General features: G+C 46.9%; 1 protein-coding gene across 1 annotated transcript; it reads right to left on the bottom strand.

Annotated features, from left to right (window-relative positions):
• Positions 1-11,658: 11,658 nt before the first annotated feature.
• Positions 11,659-16,914, bottom strand: kcnv2b (potassium channel, subfamily V, member 2b). Its single transcript, XM_067439841.1, has 2 exons — positions 14,539-16,914; positions 11,659-11,931 (listed from the first exon to the last, which is right to left on the bottom strand). Exons 1-2 carry the CDS (start codon positions 15,844-15,846, stop codon positions 11,659-11,661), a joined length of 1,581 nt encoding a protein of 526 aa, XP_067295942.1. The 5' UTR covers positions 15,847-16,914.
• Between the last annotated feature and the right edge of the window lie 1,382 nt (positions 16,915-18,296).

The following is an 18,296-nucleotide window of genomic DNA, read 5'->3' as shown; positions in this document are numbered from 1 at the left end:
CTTCTTCCGCCGCTGCCACAGAGTTGTTCCCACTCTTCTCTCATTCCGTCGCGCTACAGCCGCGGACAGAGAATACTAGAGTGAATAGGCGAACTCGAGCCGAAGCTCTCGTCACTATACCGTCGCGCTGAGGAGGCGCCGCGGACAGATTGAGTTTTTCCTCAGTCTTCCTCTTCTCTAGTTCAGTCGCGATATCGCCGCGGACAGAGAATACTAGAGTGAATAAACAAACTCGAGCCGAAGCTCTCGCCGTGCTAGAAGCGCCGCGGACAGAGTTTTACCTCACGCTTCCAATTCTCTCGTCCTGTCGCTCTATCGCCGCGGACAGAGAATACTAGAGTGAATAAACAAACTCGAGCCGAAGCTCTCGCCGTGCTAGAAGCGCCGCGGACAGAGTTTTACCTCACGCTTCCAATTCTCTCGTCCTGTCGCTCTATCGCCGCGGACAGAGAATACTAGAGTGAATGAACAAACTCGAGCCGAAGCTCTCGCCGTGCTAGAAGCGCCGCGGACAGAGTTTTACCTCACGCTTCCAATTCTCTCGTCCTGTCGCTCTATCGCCGCGGACAGAGAATACTAGAGTGAATAAACAAACTCGAGCCGAAGCTCTCGCCGTGCTAGAAGCGCCGCGGACAGAGTTTTACCTCACGCTTCCAATTCTCTCGTCCTGTCGCTCTATCGCCGCGGACAGAGAATACTAGAGTGAATGAACAAACTCGAGCCGAAGCTCTCGCCGTGCTAGAAGCGCCGCGGACAGAGTTTTACCTCACGCTTCCAATTCTCTCGTCCTGTCGCTCTATCGCCGCGGACAGAGAATACTAGAGTGAATTAACTAACTCGAGCCGAAGCTCTCGCCGTGCTAGAAGCGCCGCGGACAGAGTTTTTCCTCACGCTTCCAATTCTCGTTCTGTCGCGATATCGCCGCGGACAGAGAATACTAGAGTGAATAAACAAACTCGAGCCGAAGCTCTCGCCGTGCTAGAAGCGCCGCGGACAGAGTTTTACCTCACGCTTCCAATTCTCTCGTCCTGTCGCTCTATCGCCGCGGACAGAGAATACTAGAGTGAATAAACTAACTCGAGCCGAAGCTCTCGCCGTGCTAGAAGCGCCGCGGACAGAGTTTTTCCTCACGCTTCCAATTCTCGTTCTGTCGCGATATCGCCGCGGACAGAGAATACTAGAGTGAATAAACAAACTCGAGCCGAAGCTCTCGCCGTGCTAGAAGCGCCGCGGACAGAGTTTTACCTCACGCTTCCAATTCTCTCGTCCTGTCGCTCTATCGCCGCGGACAGAGAATACTAGAGTGAATAAACTAACTCGAGCCGAAGCTCTCGCCGTGCTCATTCTACCGCCGCCGTGCTGAAGCGCTGCGGACAGAGAATACTAGAGTAAGTTAGACGAGCGAGCTCGGGCTGTTGGGTATGTCAAGAACAATGTCGCTGCAGCGCGCGCTTACTGCCAAGGAAGTTGTAATGGCTGCCTTGTCATGATAGCGCGCGCCCCTTCCACAGCGCGTTGCTGACTAGAGCGCGGCTTACGTCATAGCACGCGCTCACTGTCAGAGCATAAGGGCGTCGGAAAATGGCTGCCAAGCTAAGCCCTTTTTTCACTCTATCACTTCCAGTCCCCTTTATTCAGGCGGCTGGAAAGGTTTTTACACTGTAGACAAAGTGTCCACTACACAGTGTGCACCCCTACATAAGCACTGTTAATTCAGCCTCACAAAATCACAAATAAATCCCGCCGCGGCCGGATTACACCATATAAAGTCAACTAGCCTTATTGCAGTCAACTAGCCTGTGGTCAAACACGCTTGTCTGCATGCGCGCTTTCAGTCTAGACTAGAGCATAACGGCATTGTGGAATGGCTCACATACCACCCGCACTTCCTTACATTCTCCCAGTTCCCTTAAGTTAAGTGACTGGAGATGAAATATTGCAGTCAACTAGCCTGTGTTAAACACGCTCGTCTGCACACTAATGCTGTGTGCGTTTACCCCTGTGGATTTGCTCACTGGTTTGCACCGTGGGTATTCTACGTAGGTTGTGCGCCACTGCACATTGTTTACACTACACACAAAAGAGCTTTCTATGTAGGAAATGTGCCCACTTTACAGTCTGCACTCCTGCACCCAAGCACTTTTCACAAAGTTCACTCTCGCACACACAATATAAATGTGAGGCGTGCGCCCACTGCAAAGCCTGCACCGCCAAAACTAACACTATCCCCACAGTGTTACAAGCAGTGTTACAGCACAAGCAACCCGGCTAACAGGCCCCTATTACTAAGCGGCCAGCCCCCGAATCTAATTCAACCCCTGGCTTTACGAGCCCAGGCCTGGCAGGCCATTCCTGGTATATAATATTGGGTGTTGAACATATAAAACGAGGTTCTCGCTACAGTGTTGCTCGCAGACCCCGCGATTCAAGCCGTGGTCGAGCCCTCTGTAAGAAGCAGTGTCAGTCACGTGCTTCTCGCTGAGGCATTGAGACTGTTAAAGGAGAGAGCGGCGAAAACAGTACACCCGACGCTAGCGAGTCAGGTTTTTACTGTCGCTAATTCCTCATGCCGAAAATGGGTGGCGGTCTCAGGCCCATTTTCCAGGCATCTGAACAAAGCACTTATGACACTCTCGTTTCAAGGTGCTGACGGTGAAACAAATCCTCGCGCACATTCGCCCCGGGGATTGGGTTTTCTCAATAGATCTGAAAAACGCATACTTCACGTTACGATAACCCCCCACCCCCACTACAGGCCATTCTTGAGATTCGCCTTCGAGGGGCAGGCTTATCAGTACAGTCATTGTCATAGACTCAAGACTTACGGCATAAGAACCACCACGTCTTGATAATGTACATAAAATCGCTAGGGCAGCCGAGATCAGACTCTGTTCACTGCATGGCTAAGCATCTCCTTTTATGGGCAGAGCACAATCTGAGCTCCCTAAGGGCGGCTTACGTGCCAGGTATTCTGAATCAGGGTCCGGACATGTTATCCAGAGGACCCATGTCCCCAGGGGGATGGTCCCTTTACCCGCAAACAATTCAGCTCGCACAGCACACGCTGCCCAATATTTTTTCTGCAAACGCAGGGATGCCCTGGCCCATGTTGGCCCAGACTCCCTCTATATGTTCCCTCCGATCGCGATCCAGCTGCAGTCTGTGCTTTTTAATAGCCCCACTTTGGAAGAACCGCACATGGTTCTCCATACTGTTTCAGCTGTCAGACACAGCCCCATGCCTATTCTGCCAATGAAAGGGAAGGTCTGGCATCCCAATCCCGAGCTGTGGGCCCTCCACGTATGGCCCATCAACGGTATCCGGGAACCTCTCTGACAAGTTATGAACACTATTTCGGAAGCTAGAGCCCCTGCTATCTGGCAGCTCTGCTTTGAAGTGGTCAGTGGTTTTCTAACCAATGTGCTACGCGAAACATCGACGCACACTCATGCGAACTGGCGGAACCGCTCGCTTTCTCCAAGAGCTAATGGATGCGGGTCGTCCCCCCTCCATACTCGGGGTGTGTGTCTCCGCCATAGCAGCTAGCCACGCTCCGATCGCGGCACATTCACTAGGGAAAAGTGATCTTATTGTGTGTTTTCTTAAAGGGGCCAGGAGATTCAGCCCGCCTTGCCCCTACCTCGGTCCCTATTTGGGACCTCGCCATGGTTTTGGAGGCCGTGAAGGGTTCCCCCTCCTAACCACTTCAGAACACGAGCTTGAAGCACATATCACTCAAAACCGTTTTTCTGCTGGCTGTGGCCTCGGTTAACCGAGTGGGTGGCTTACCTGCACTCTCCGTGAGCCCTTCCTGTCTTGAGTTTGGGTCCAGCAACTTCAAGGTTGTGCTCAAACCGAGGCATGGTTTTATGCTGAAAGTGCTATCAACCCCTTCAGTATGCAGGTCTTTGCACTGCTTAACCCGCGTCTCAGAGAGAATAAGACGCAAACCTATTCTGCCCAGTCAGAGCATTGAGATTGTATCTAGAGCGCTCCGCCCCCTTCAGGCAGTCGGATCAGCTCTTCATTGCTTCGGTGGCCGCACTAAAGTTTGTGCTGTCATGAAACAGTCTCTCACACTGGATAGTGGATGCAGTCCCACTAGCATATAGGTCCAGGACCTAACCTGTCCTACAGGCATTTAAGCCCACTCCTCTAGAGGCATGGCCTCATCTTGGGCTTGGTCGTGTGACATTTCTTTGGAAGATATCTGTGCGGCGGCAGGCTGGGCCTCTCCGTCCACTTTTATCAGATTCTACAAGTTGGAGGTTCCAGCTCTACAAGCAGGGCTTCTCTCCATCTAGGCTCTATCTTGACCCTGGCAAACAGATTGCCTTACATTTTGGCCTGTACACATTAGTCCTTAAGCACTATTCATTCATCATAAGATCCGACTATGTCCGATCAGCTGTTCAAACGAACCGACTCTTCCGGTTCTTCATTCCCCTTATAAGCCGCCTCTGTCGGTGTCTCGGGGGTTTATAACATGTGCTTTGGGTATATTGGGTCAGTCAGCACACACGGCGCTTTACATTGTGTTCCCATACGTAATACGAGGAACCTCTCTCGAAAGGGAACGTACTCGGTTACTTTCGTAACCTCGGTTCCCTGAGAGAGAGGAACGAGTATTACGTTCCGTGCCGTGTTTATGCTTCTCAGGTATCGCTTCAGTCGATCTTAAAACCTGACACCTATGGCGAATTAGGGTCTTATATAGCCTCCTGTATGCAAATATAAGCACCTTTTTCGGCGGGCTTCTGGCTTCCATTGGTTCGTTCCTCTCAGCCGCCTCACCATAGGTTCCTGCAGTTGCCGCAGCCCGGCCAATCAGAGCGCTCGTCGCGCTGGGCTATGGCCGTGCAGCTCACTGCGCTTTACATAGATACCTTTATTAAAAGTTTTGCTTCACATTCTCGAGAAAAGGAGTTTTTCCCATACGTAATACTCGTTCCTCTCTCTCAGGGAACCGAGGTTACGAAAGTAACCGAGTACGTTTTTAAAGTTGTAAACAAGAATTTTTGAGTACTAATTCTAAGTCTTTCTACATAAAAATGACACGTTTTCTACACACACACACACACACACACACAAAAAAAAACATTTAATAAATGTGTTACTTGTCTAGTCGTTAATTTGCCATCTTTGTTTGAAATGTAGTAAATAACGAGTGTAAATTGTTTACTAGTTTGTGTGTGTTATACAAGAGGAAATCCAATATTGTATGCAATGGATGAAGAAAATAATGTACCTTTTAAAAGTTTTTACAGCTTCTTACTAAAATAATCAGAAATTAGATCATGCAGAGTTTTACATCTTTACAAGAAAAAGGTTAAAGAAATGTGGCTTACACTTACTAATTGTACTCTTTATAAAACATAAAAATATAGCCAATGTAATTATATTTCTAAAACCACCTCAAAATGAAAATCCTGATACCCCCATCCTCCACCCTCCCAAAAAAAGTTTTCCACACTTTTTTTTATTTATTTTCACCCTGAAGAAGGATCACCTTGGATGAGATGAGGGTAAGTAAAATGCCAGGAAATTTTAATTTTGAAGTGAACTAATCCTTTAAAATGCTATATATAAAAACTGGAAACTAATTTGACCTTACTGAACCCAAAGGTCTCAGAGAAATTGCTGAGAACAAATAAGGAATAGCTCGGTCTCTGGAGGCTAAATACAGCGTTAATTCAATTGGACACATCATGGGATCCCTGTAAATTAGATTATTGCTATTTATAAATTAGATTAATCTTCTATTGTGGTTGTCAGTCAGGTCGAGTTCAAAGGGGGAGGTAAGGTTAGAAGTAGACCTGTTTTCACTAAGTGCATCATGATGATCCTGCAACAACATTCCAATCCAGATTTGAGGGATTTTATGTCAAGTTTAGGCTTACAACCAGGGTTAGGGGCTTCTACATCAGTATTATTTAACTAACTGTGATAAAGTTCGTTTGTGTAAGGAAGGAAGAGGACAAGGGGGTCGGTTTGACTGCTGACGCTTCTCTTTATTATAACAAAACTCAGTCTCTTCACACGGCTATTGCCCGTGTGTATCTCTCTCAGTCACTTCCGGGTTCCGGTTAAACGTTCCGCTTCCGGGTCAACGTGTCTCACAACTCAATGTCCGTGAGTGTGTGTGTGTGTCGCGTCAGCAGTCCCTCTCTCTCTCCTGGATCTCCGGTTCCACCTAGGTTTTATCCCCTCTCCGCGCTCATTACTGGAACGAGAGACAGGTGTTATTAATCTGCTTCCAACCCACTCACTTACCGCTCGTCCCGCGGCTCTCTCTCCCGCTGCAGACCTCGCTGAACCACGCCCCCCTTGCCACATACCCCCACCGCCCGACTCAGGCCGGGGAGCCGTCCGGCCTGCAGCCCCCCCCCCCCCATTTCTGGAGAGGAAATCGGCCACAGCCATCTGAGCACCCGGCCTGTGGACCACCTTGAATTTAAACGGCTGAAGAGCTAGATACCAACGGGTGATCCGCGCGTTGGTATCCTTCATGCGGTGGAGCCATTGGAGAGGAGCGTGGTCCGAACAGAGGGTGAACTCCCGCCCCAGGAGGTAATAGCGGAGAGTGAGAACGGCCCATCTGATGGCCAAACACTCCTTCTCTATGGTGCTGTACTTAGCTTCCCTCTTGGAGAGCTTACGGCTAATGTACAGCACCGGCCGCTCTCCCCCCTCCACCTCCTGGGCCAGGACTGCGCCCAGCCCCCTGTCCGACGCGTCAGTCTGCAACAAGAAAGGGAGAGAAAAGTCAGGGGAGTGTAAAAGCGGCCCGCCACATAGAGCAGCCTTCACTTGGGTAAAAGCCTGTTGACACGGCTCCGTCCACTGGACCGTATCTGGTAGCCCCTTTCTAGTAAGATCAGTCAAAGGGCTGGTGAGGTCCGAATAATTTGGTATAAACCGTCTATAATATCCCGCCAGCCCCAAAAACTGTCTTACCTCCTTTTTGGTCTTGGGCCTCGGACAGGTTGCAATTGCGGCAGTCTTATCAATTTGGGGACGCACCTGACCATGACCCAAGTGGAAGCCCAGATACCTTACTTCCACCCGCCCAATCGCACACTTCTTTGGGTTGGCCGTGAGCCCCGCTCCCCTCAGCGACCTCAGGACCGCCCTCACATGCTGCATATGCCGCTGCCAATCGTGACTATAAATCACTATGTCATCCAGGTACGCAGCAGCATACGCCGCATGGGGGCGCAAAATCCTATCCATGAGTCGCTGGAAGGTTGCGGGCGCTCCGAACAAGCCGAAAGGAAGCGTGACAAATTGGTGTAATCCAAACGGCGTGGTGAAAGCTGTCTTTTCTTTGGACAATGGAGACAAGGGGATCTGCCAATAGCCCTTTGTTAAGTCCAGTGTCGAATAAAATCGAGCCGTGCCTAACCGATCAAGCAACTCGTCAACCCGCGGCATTGGATACGCGTCGAATTTCGACACAGCGTTCACCTTGCGGTAGTCCACACAGAACCTGACCGAGCCGTCTGTTTTGGGGACCAAAACTATCGGGCTCGCCCAGTCACTGTTGGACTCCTCGATTACTCCCATGTCGAGCATTGCGCCTAATTCTTCCTGAACTACTTTTTTCTTATGTTCAGGCAAGCGATACGGCCGGCTGCGAACTACCACGCCCGGCTCGGTCTCGATATGGTGCTGAATCAAGTCGGTACGTCCCGGTAGGGGCGAGAACACGTCAGCGAACTCCGCCTGCAATTTTGATAAATCAGCGAGTTGTAACGGTGAGAGGTGATCTCCCCCAGGGGCCAGCGCGACTGATTGCGCTTTAATGCTCGCCTCTGGCCCGAGATCATCCTCTCCCCCGATCACCGTTGCCAACAACACTGATTCCACCTCATTCCATTTTTTTAGCAGGTTGAGGTGGTATATTTGACGTGCCCCGTTCCTATCGGATCGTATCACTTCATAATCGAGCTCTCCTATCTGTCGTGCGACCTCAAACGGCCCCTGCCACTTTGACATTAATTTTGAGCTCGACGTAGGGAGTAGAACGAGCACTTTCTCTCCCGGTGTGAATTTGCGTAGTTTTGTACCCCTGTTATATGACCGGCTCTGGCGGTCCTGGGCTTGCAACAAATTCTCCCTAGATAGCCGCCCCAAGGTGTGGAGTTTTGTTCGCAAGTCCATGACGTACTGAATTTCGTTTTTGGCCAAAGAAGGTCCCTCCTCCCAAGTTTCTCGTAGGACGTCCAGCACCCCCCGTGGCTGTCGTCCGTAGAGAAGCTCGAAGGGGGAAAACCCCGTGGAGGCTTGTGGAACCTCCCGCACGGCAAATAAGAGGGGTTCTAACCACCGATCCCAATTTTTGGCGTCTTCCTGTACGAACTTACGGATCATGGATTTAAGAGTGCGATTAAATCGTTCGACCAAGCCGTCCGTTTGTGGGTGATAGACGCTTGTTCGAATGGATTTAATGCCCAATAATCCGTAGAGTTCGCTCATCGTGCGTGACATAAACGCCGTGCCTTGATCAGTGAGGATTTCTTTCGGAATCCCCACTCGGGAGATCAGACGAAACAGTGCGTCCGCAACACTCTTCGCGGAGATGTTGCGGAGAGCCACTGCCTCCGGATATCGTGTTGCGTAGTCCACGATGACTAACGCAAAACGATGTCCGCGTGCGGATCGCTCCAATGGCCCGATGTGGTCCATCGCAATTCTCTCGAAGGGGACCTGCATTAATGGAAGGGGGCGCAATGGCGCTTTTGGGGCGGCCAGTGGATTCACCAACTGACATTCAGGGCGAGACGCGCACCACCTGCGCACATTGTCATGAATGCCTGGCCAAAAAAATCGGGTCATTAAGCGATTCAGTGTGGCCGCCTGCCCCAGGTGGCCCGCCATCGGGTTCGAGTGAGCCGCCTGGAAAAGCATTTCCCGGCGGCTCTTTGGTACTAATAACTGGGTTGTATCCACTTTTGTCTGAGTGTCTTGGGTCACTCGATACAACCGATCCTTAATTATGGCAAAATAAGGATACGTGACGGGCAACGCGGGTTGGAGAGACTGACCGTCGATAGAGCGGACCTGCTGAAATGCATGTTTTAGGGTCTCATCTTGAGACTGCTCCAGAGGGAAGTCATCGCGGTCCGAGAGAATCAGTCTCTCGACCCCGCTCGGTTCCTCTGAAGCTGTTCCCAAGGGTCCCGTATCAGTCTCGCCAACCTGCACTCGCACCGCCCCGTTCCTAGCCTTGTTTTCCCAAGCGGCATCCGCGCATAACGACCCCAATAATGCCGAAAAGGCGGGCCAATTCGTCCCCAGAATTAGCGGATGCCGGAGGTGGGGACTAACCGCCACCTCAACACTATGCTTTTTCCCCCTAAACTGTATCGTGACTGGGACAACCGGATATTCCACCACATCCCCGTGCACACACCGCACCTTAACCATGCGGCTTGTATCCAATGCCCCAGGCTGCATCAGGCTTTGATGGATCGAGGTTTGGTTACATCCTGAATCCACCAAGGCCTGATATGTACCCCCCTTGATACTTACAGGAATTTGGTACTCTCCTGCTTGATCGGGGGTGGTCCGCTGGACGTCCGGGATCCGGATCATTGTCCCGATGTCCATCCTCGGACATCGGTCCACAAAATGATCCGGATCACCGCACCGCCAGCAGGCCAGCCCAGGCTTACCCGCCACCCCTGCGGCGGGGAGTGGGTTGGAAAATGAGCGCGGGGAGGGTGTGCAACCGGAGCCATTATCACCACCCGCCCCCAGCGGCCCCGCCCCCCTGGGCGGAGCCCGCGAACTCCCGGACGGTCCTGGGCCCATCCCACCCCGACCTCTGGGGGGAACGCGAGGAGGGCCTGGAGGACGGGACCTGGGGAGAGGGACAGGGCGAGAGGGAGAGACAGAGGGGGGAGAGAGAGAGTGAGAAGTTAGTGAGGGCTCGCCGACCCCCGGGCACGCCACCAGGTGGTCCTCCGCCAGCTGGATGGCCGTCTCCAGCGACGTGGGCCGGTGGCACTGGACCCACTCGGCGGTCTTTCTTGGGAGCCGAGTGATGAATTGCTCCAGCACCACCAGATCGATGGTATGGTCCACGTCGCTTCCGCCGGCCAAGAGCCATCTGCGGCACGAGTCCCGGAGCTGTTGGGCCATAGCGAAGGGTCGGCCGGCCTCGCCCCATTCCAGGGAGCGGAACCTCTGGCGGTGTTGCTCCGGGGTCCGACCGACCCTCTGTAGGATGGCCCTTTTTAGATCCTCGTACTTCAGGAGGTTCGCTACCGGCAGATGTTGGGCGGCCGCCTGGGCTTCTCCTGTTAGTAATGGAATGAGGCGCACCGGCCACTGTGCCCGGGGCCAGCCGGAGGCCTCCGCGGTCTTCTGGAAGAGGTCTATGAAGGCCTCCGGATCGTCCTCTGGCCCCATCTTGTGGAGGGGCATGTGGACCGATGCGCTAGCCCGCCCGGCGGCTTCGGCGCGAACCTCCCGATCCATCCAGCTCCGGAACCGCTCGCGGTCCTCTTGCTGGCCGCGGACAATCGCCTCGAAGCGGCGCTCCTGGTCCGCCCGCAGGTCCAGCATTGCCTGATGTTGGTCTTGGTGGAGGACCGCGAGGGAGGTGATGATGTCCGCAAATGGCGAGGCGGAGGGCGTTGTCATGGCGGCGGCGCTGTCCTACTTCCTTCCCGGGTTTCGGCACCAGTGTGATAAAGTTCGTTTGTGTAAGGAAGGAAGAGGACAAGGGGGTCGGTTTGACTGCTGACGCTTCTCTTTATTATAACAAAACTCAGTCTCTTCACACGGCTATTGCCCGTGTGTATCTCTCTCAGTCACTTCCGGGTTCCGGTTAAACGTTCCGCTTCCGGGTCAACGTGTCTCACAACTCAATGTCCGTGAGTGTGTGTGTGTGTCGCGTCAGCAGTCCCTCTCTCTCTCCTGGATCTCCGGTTCCACCTAGGTTTTATCCCCTCTCCGCGCTCATTACTGGAACGAGAGACAGGTGTTATTAATCTGCTTCCAACCCACTCACTTACCGCTCGTCCCGCGGCTCTCTCTCCCGCTGCAGACCTCGCTGAACCACGCCCCCCTTGCCACACTAACATTTCCCTCTGATTTTAGAGATAAGTTATGGGTATAGGGTTAGGTTAAGGGGTGGGTATATGGTTAGGACAACATTTTTGGACGGGATTGTGGATCAAGAAATGCGGCTAAATCAAGACGTGCAAGGTAGAATGTCAGCTGTGAGGATAATGCAGGTCAGAGTCAGTGTTATGTGGCTAAATGTGCTTCTGTAACCAGGAAAAAAAAAATGAAAATAATTAAAAATTGTATGAATTAATTAAAACTACTTTGGTATCGAATTATAAAAAACATTATGTCCAAACATTAAAATGTAGCTACTTTATTTACAAAGATGTGTTTATGCCATGAAAACGAAACAATCGATAATGATCAAAGAACAGGAGCTCTGTTCTAAATAAACATACTGTAAGTATGTACCACTTGTTTGTGTTACTTAATACTTGTGTTTGAAAATTTTATCATTTGGCACTTTTACATAAGAGACTTTCTAGAAAATGATTCCATTCAGACAAGATTCAGTACATCTTAACAATTGCAAAACATTAAAACAATGTGTACATTTTTGGGAATTCAATTTTCTAGTGTCTACGAAACATTAGTGTCAGTAGTTTCAATGCAGCCACACTCTTTTAGTTTCTTCTTTGCTCTCAGGATGAAGTTAAGCTTCCCTCTGTTCTTCATGGTGGAAGTGTATTCGTGAGACTTCAGTTTAGCATAGTAATCTGAGAACTTGTTGAAGAGGATAGAAATTGGAAGGCCATTCAAAATGATCCCAAAGGAAATGCAGCCAAAGGCAAATATCCGTCCCAAAAGGGTTTCTGGATACATGTCACCATAGCCTACAGTGGAGATGCTCACCTGGAATGAGAAGTTGTTGGTAAACTTATCAAAATAAATAATTTACACAACCTCATGTTGTTGTAAACCTCTATGACTTTCTTTCTTCCATAGAAAACCAAAGTAGAAGTTTAGCAGAACGTCACACAATTTAAAGTGGATGGGACCATGAGTAGTCAAGATCCAAAACCACCATGCAAACTTCATAAATTAGTTAAAATGACTTGTGCACCATTTTCCAAGTCTGAAATAGACATATTAGATTTCAATGAAAATTTACTGCAAATCATGATATTGTGCTAAAGAGAGAAATAATGCCTGGCAACTTTTTCAGTATTTTTCCCATATTAAACTTTTTTTTTTGCAAAAGAGTTGTAAGCCATGCACCAAACCAACAACCTACAAGGTGAATCACAACATTTGAAAATTGTACAAAACTACAAAGGTACAAAACTGTGGGAAAGAAAAAGGATTGCAAAAGACAATCAAATTAAAAACAATGGAGAAATATAGCACTATTCAATAAAAGATGCTTATATAAATACATAAAGGCCTTGGCATTAACACCTGCCAGATGTGGGTGGATTTCAGCAGTAACACAGACACTCCTACAATAATATATATATATATATATATATATATATAAATATATATTTCAGTTAAAGGAACTGTATGTAAGAAATGTATTTCAATTAATCATAAAATGACCCTTATATGTCAGTAGACATTAATTAAATCATGTTAATTTCAAATACTTATATCACTGACAACAGTAGTCCGGCCAGGATATTGTCATTTAAAAGTTGTTGTTGTAGCCCTCGACTGATGTTGACATGTTGTGTTTTGGCCTGAAGCTCCGCCCTCCACCTTTCGACCAATCACAAAGTCAGTAGTGTTTGGGCATCCGGGTTGCCAGATCTGCTCTAGTTACCACAGCTGCAGCTACAAACGTTCCTGCTGATCCTGCAGCCAACCTGGCAGCCTCGAGTCAGGGGGAGGGGGAGAGGGGATACACCGCTCTACAGTCATTTGAAAGTCATTGCAGTACCAGTTTTGGCCACAATCTTACATACACTTCCTTTAATAAACAAAGAGCAATGTAGTGTTGTCAAAAATAAACAAAATTCAATACATATCGATACTGAAATATCTGAAACGCTTCCAATGCACATTTTCCACAAAATAGACACAATAGTACCAGCTGCGCCTCTCCTCTTATCTCTCCGACAGGGAGTTACACACAAGCCTGCCTTCCCTCACTCACTCATTTGTTCATTTGCTTCAGAAGAATATTGGTGTTACAGGGTTGGATTTCGGAGCGGGACACATTCCCAAAGTGTTCCTCACACCCAAAGTGTGTGCACATGAAGCCGCTTCTAAATGTAGTTATTTTTTGCTGCTTTTTAAACAAATAGACGCAAAATAATGTCAAAATGTCGGTCTTGGCGACTATTCAAATAAACACAGTTTTAGGTGAACGTAAACCGTTACATGTAAATTGAAAATACATGTAACCGTATAATGGATCTGTGCTTTAGCTTTCTGTGTTGAAGTTTTGGTGATTACCATTGAGAAGTAGAAGTGTACATGAAGGTACACACTACAGTGACTCTGTAAGCAATGACTGTGCTAATGCCGGTGACAAGTAATATCTAACTTGTTCATTAATTATCCAAAAGTTATGTTAGCATGTGCCACGATAGCTGTTGATTTGAACTGAAATAGATAAGATTAATATGTTCCAGGGCTACAACTCTGATAGTTAGAGCAGCTTAATTTATTTTAGTAATCAATTAAAAATTTGTGTTTATGCTTCCAATAATTATAAGTATTATTCTTCTAACTCAAGGTTGTTTGATGGTTGAACATAAATTCACTAAATGTTGTAATGACTAAAAAAATTCTGCAAACTGTTGTGTCATTTTTTGTTGTTTAGTCGACACATGTTTTTATAGTGGGGAGAATGAAGCTTATCACCTCATTTGCAGTGCTTCATGAGAGTGAAAAAAGTTATTTTGGCATGATTTGCTTGTTCTGACTCATATCATGGTTAATACTAGACTGGGTAAACCCAGCCCGATCTGCCAGCGATTTGATTTCGCCCTGCAGCTCAGGCTGGAAACCTGTACATACTTTTATCCTGCTTCTGTTATATTTGCGGGGACCAATCACAAACCGACTTATCCACCTGGCGCGCTATTGGCTGGTTTAACACAATGACAGATAGAAAAGCAATGTATCGTTGGTCTGATTGGTTGAATGACTATCCAATTGCATAGAGTCATTTGAACAATGCCCGTTAATCACGCCTCTTGTGCAGTAAAAAATACAGAGCAGACTCCCAGACCAATGTTCAATCTTAAAAGATAGAGCTTGGTTTGGTGATAGATTTTTCTCCAGGAATTCCAAAGAAGGTTTATTGGTTTATCTTAGTAATTTTCCCTAAGGAGAAAAATAATGTGATTTTGTCTTCAATACCCTGCTGTTACACTCTATTAATATCTCCTTTTGTGTTTTCCACAGTGAAAAGAAAGTGATACTGGTTTTGAAAGGCATTAGGATGAGTACTGACTGAGTAACATCATCTATATCATATATGCATGGTTAATAGAAATTTTTTTTACTTACAGATGCCCACCACCAAGAATGTGGAATACTGGTAAAGTTGGTATTAGGGACGTCGTGTTCGACACTATAAACCATGGCAGAGAATGTGAAGATCCCCATGGCGATAAAGAGGAAGAGACATCCCACCTGCTGATAGCACTGCCTCAATGTGAAGCCAAACGCTCTCATCCCTGTGGAGTGCCGAGCCAGTTTCAGAACCCGAAAAATACGCATTAGTCGCATGATTCGCAGCACTTGTCCAACCTTGCTCACCTGACCTACAGTCTCCATGTCAGCATTCTGGTTCCCTGAACCAAAGGGCTCAAATCCCTCAAGTATGAGCTGCAGAAACTGCGGTAGGATGGCCAGGAGGTCTACTGCATTCAGTATGCTCTTAACGAAGTGACCGATATTGGGCGTTGAAACTAGACGCAACAGGTACTCAGTGGTGAAGAAGGTTATGCACACAGTCTCTACAAACTCTCCGTATGTCTTGTCATTTAACTGGTTAGTAGATGTCAAGTTCTCCATTTCTTCTACCGTAGTCAGAGTCATAGTAACCAGCGACACCAGCACAAACATACTCGAGGCGACCGCCATGAGTTTGGCCGGTATGGAGGAGAACGGTTTCTCCATGAAATTCCAAAGCGAGTGCCGCATCTCGCCGAGAAACATGCTGTCGAATGCCTCCTCGTTTTCTTCGATTTCCACCTCTGCCTCAAGTTCCTTCTGAACTTTGAGCTGCTCACACAACTCATCATGTTTCTCCTCGAGCAGGATCCGACAGCACCTCTGAGAGTATTTTATCCGAACGCCCCAATAATTGATCTCCTCCAAGAAGTTCCTCGGACAGAGCTCGTCCTTGATCCACAGCACACCAGTCCTGTAGAAGTTGAAGATGCTGTTGAAGACGTCTGGATCTCGGTCGAAGAAATATTCGTTGTCCTTCACAACGTAGTCATCACAGAGGTTCAGCTTCATGTTGAGGTCAGTGTAGGTGGCCAGACGGCCAATTCTGCTCTGTGGGTATCTCGCTGCCATTTTATAGGTGATCCGGTAGGACTTTCCTCCAACGTTGAGGTTAAGCGTGCAATTCCTGCTTGGTGATATGCTGGTAAACCATAATGAAGGCTCTAAATGCTTCTCAACCTCCTCATGGTCGACATCTCCAGAGATGTCATAGATATCTGTCTGTAGTTCGCTTAAAGAGCTCCACTGTTTTACCAAACGCTCTTTAGCGAACGGGACACCGTCGTCTGTTGACTCAGAGGTTGCTAGTTTGCAGTTGGGAAAGAGGCTCTGTCTCCTGTTTCTCTGGTAGCTGAACATCCTCTCAGTCCTCCGCTATCCTCCTAGAGGAGGATAGCAACTGTACAGCGCTCCTGTAAATCTCAGAGCTTAACTGATGGGAAATCTACCCTATTTAAGTGTAAAGAGAGAGGCAGGAGGAAGCACCAGTGCCCTAATGCTGTTTATAAGGAGCTAAGAGTTCAACTTAAATGACATTATCCATTAAGCTTTTGCTTGAGGGTGACGTCGGCTTTGGATTCTTTGAAGTGCACGCTGTCCAATGAATGAATGCTCGTCTTACCAACTTACCCAGACCCTTTCGACATCCATCTTATTCATAAACTGCTTCTAAACTATGGGTATTTTTATCTAGTTAATGGTAAAGCAGATATTTACTAGACTAGAGGATAATGATAGTAACATTTAAACAAGCAGCCAAACAGAAGTTAATGGACATGAAGGAATTCATGAAGGAGGGAAACTAGACCTTAAAACTGTCACATGATCCTTCAGAAATCATTGTCATATGTGGATTTCCTGCTCAAGCAACATTTACTATTATCATCAATGTTAAAAACATGTTCTGCTGCTTAATATTTTTGTGGAAACTTTGGTACACTATTCAAAATTGTGAGGTATATGATTATTTTTTATAAATACTTTTATTCAGCAAAAACACATTAAATAGATCAAAGTGACAGGAAATACATGTATAATGTTACTAAATACTTCTATTTTAAAAATGTTATTTTGAACTTGATATGTATAACCTGATATAAAACTGGGGAAGATGAATGGAGGTTCAAAAATATGATTTCTTTGAATAACATGCAGTGTTTATCTGGTTTCAAAAAGAAAATTCAAATAGGCATGAATCTAGAGTTGTAAACATTGGAAAGAGCAGAAGAGATAAAGCAAGGTCACTTAAGGTAACCGGCTCACTAAGACCTTCGAGATCTAGGTTTCAACCTGATCTCATGACAAAACGTACAGTGTGATTTGTATGGAAAATATATGAAAGAATTCATTTATATTTATTCAGTAACTTGTGTTAAGATATTTGTCATCCACATCTACTAGGCCTCTACAAGGTTTTCTCTTCTTCAGATATAATCCATATAAACTTCTCTATTGTATTCTGTTTGGTTTGATTCTTGTTATTATAGCTCTTTATTCTATATCTTAAAAACATTTTTTCCCCATATAAAAGTCTAAATAGGTTGTAACTAAGAATCAATGCACAAATAATCCACTATATAAAATAAATAATAGCCATCAAGCACATCCACATTTCTCCAGATCTCAAAGGCATGATAGAGAAAGAGAGAGTAACTGAGCATGTAAGCAAGTTTTACAATATCAAGTCCCTTAATAAATCATGTTTTCAGATGTAACATGAATACTTACATGTTCAGTGCCTTATAGACTCTTAAGGGTTTAAATCCACAGAAGATCAGATTAGGCAATCATTTCAGGAAAGACAATGGGCAAGTTTTTAATCTTTTAGGGGCAGATGCTGCCACCGTCTGTCACTATGCTCAGTTCATGACCAACACAGTGAGACAGAGTAATGAAGCCAGGATTTATATGGGGGGATGATATAATTTTTATATAGGCAAATTTGGCCAGGATGTCTTTTCGAAGGACATAGAGGGATTTTTAATGACCACAGAGAGTCAGGCCCTCAATTTAACATCTCATCTGAAGTATATGGTGCTTTTTGAGAGCATAGTGTCAGCATTGGGCCTTTAGGACCCACACAGACTATAGGGTGAGGAAGACCCCCTGCTGGCCTCACTAACACCTCTTCCAGCAGCTACCCCCCAGGAGGTCGCCCACCCAGATACTGATAAGGCTTAGCCCTGCTTAACTTCAGTCGGCAACCAGACTTGGGCAACAGGGTGATATGGCATCTGGGTGATATTCACATTTAGGCTGCTTATCTTGGCCAAGGCACTCCTGTAAAAGAGATTTTTATTCTCAGTGAGCTTAAAGATATTGAAATGGGTGTGATTTTATTTGCAGTTCATCTAATAAAGGATTTGTCCACTAAACTACAATATTGATGATTTTATATTAAAACAAAGGGACAACTACTGGGACCGAGTAAAGGGATCCTTTGATTTTATTCTACTCTAAACCACTAGATGGCACAAAACGTCTCAGCACTCTCCAAAACTTTTCAAGATGCACGTGGAAATGTGTCTGATCTTTCGCAATTGATTCCATCTATGGTTGATTCTGCACTAATTTGATCTAATATTTGATTTAAAAAAAAGGTTGTAGATTGATGTAGCATAAAATAATTGCTACAGTTATTTAATATATTTTAAGACAAATGTCTTCTTAATGAATTTCAGTTTTATTTAAGGTAATTAAGGTAAAATTAAGGTAAAAAAAACCCGACAATTTTTCAAGAATATCTATGTAAAAGTATGGTATTTTGGGGGTTAACAGCTTCCCTGTTGTTGGGGGGGGGGGGGGGGGGG

Source organism: Pseudorasbora parva, chromosome 3, assembly GCF_024679245.1.
Source record: "Pseudorasbora parva isolate DD20220531a chromosome 3, ASM2467924v1, whole genome shotgun sequence".
In the NCBI taxonomy this organism is placed as follows: domain Eukaryota; kingdom Metazoa; phylum Chordata; class Actinopteri; order Cypriniformes; family Gobionidae; genus Pseudorasbora; species Pseudorasbora parva.
This window is presented reverse-complemented; position numbering and strand designations above follow the sequence as displayed.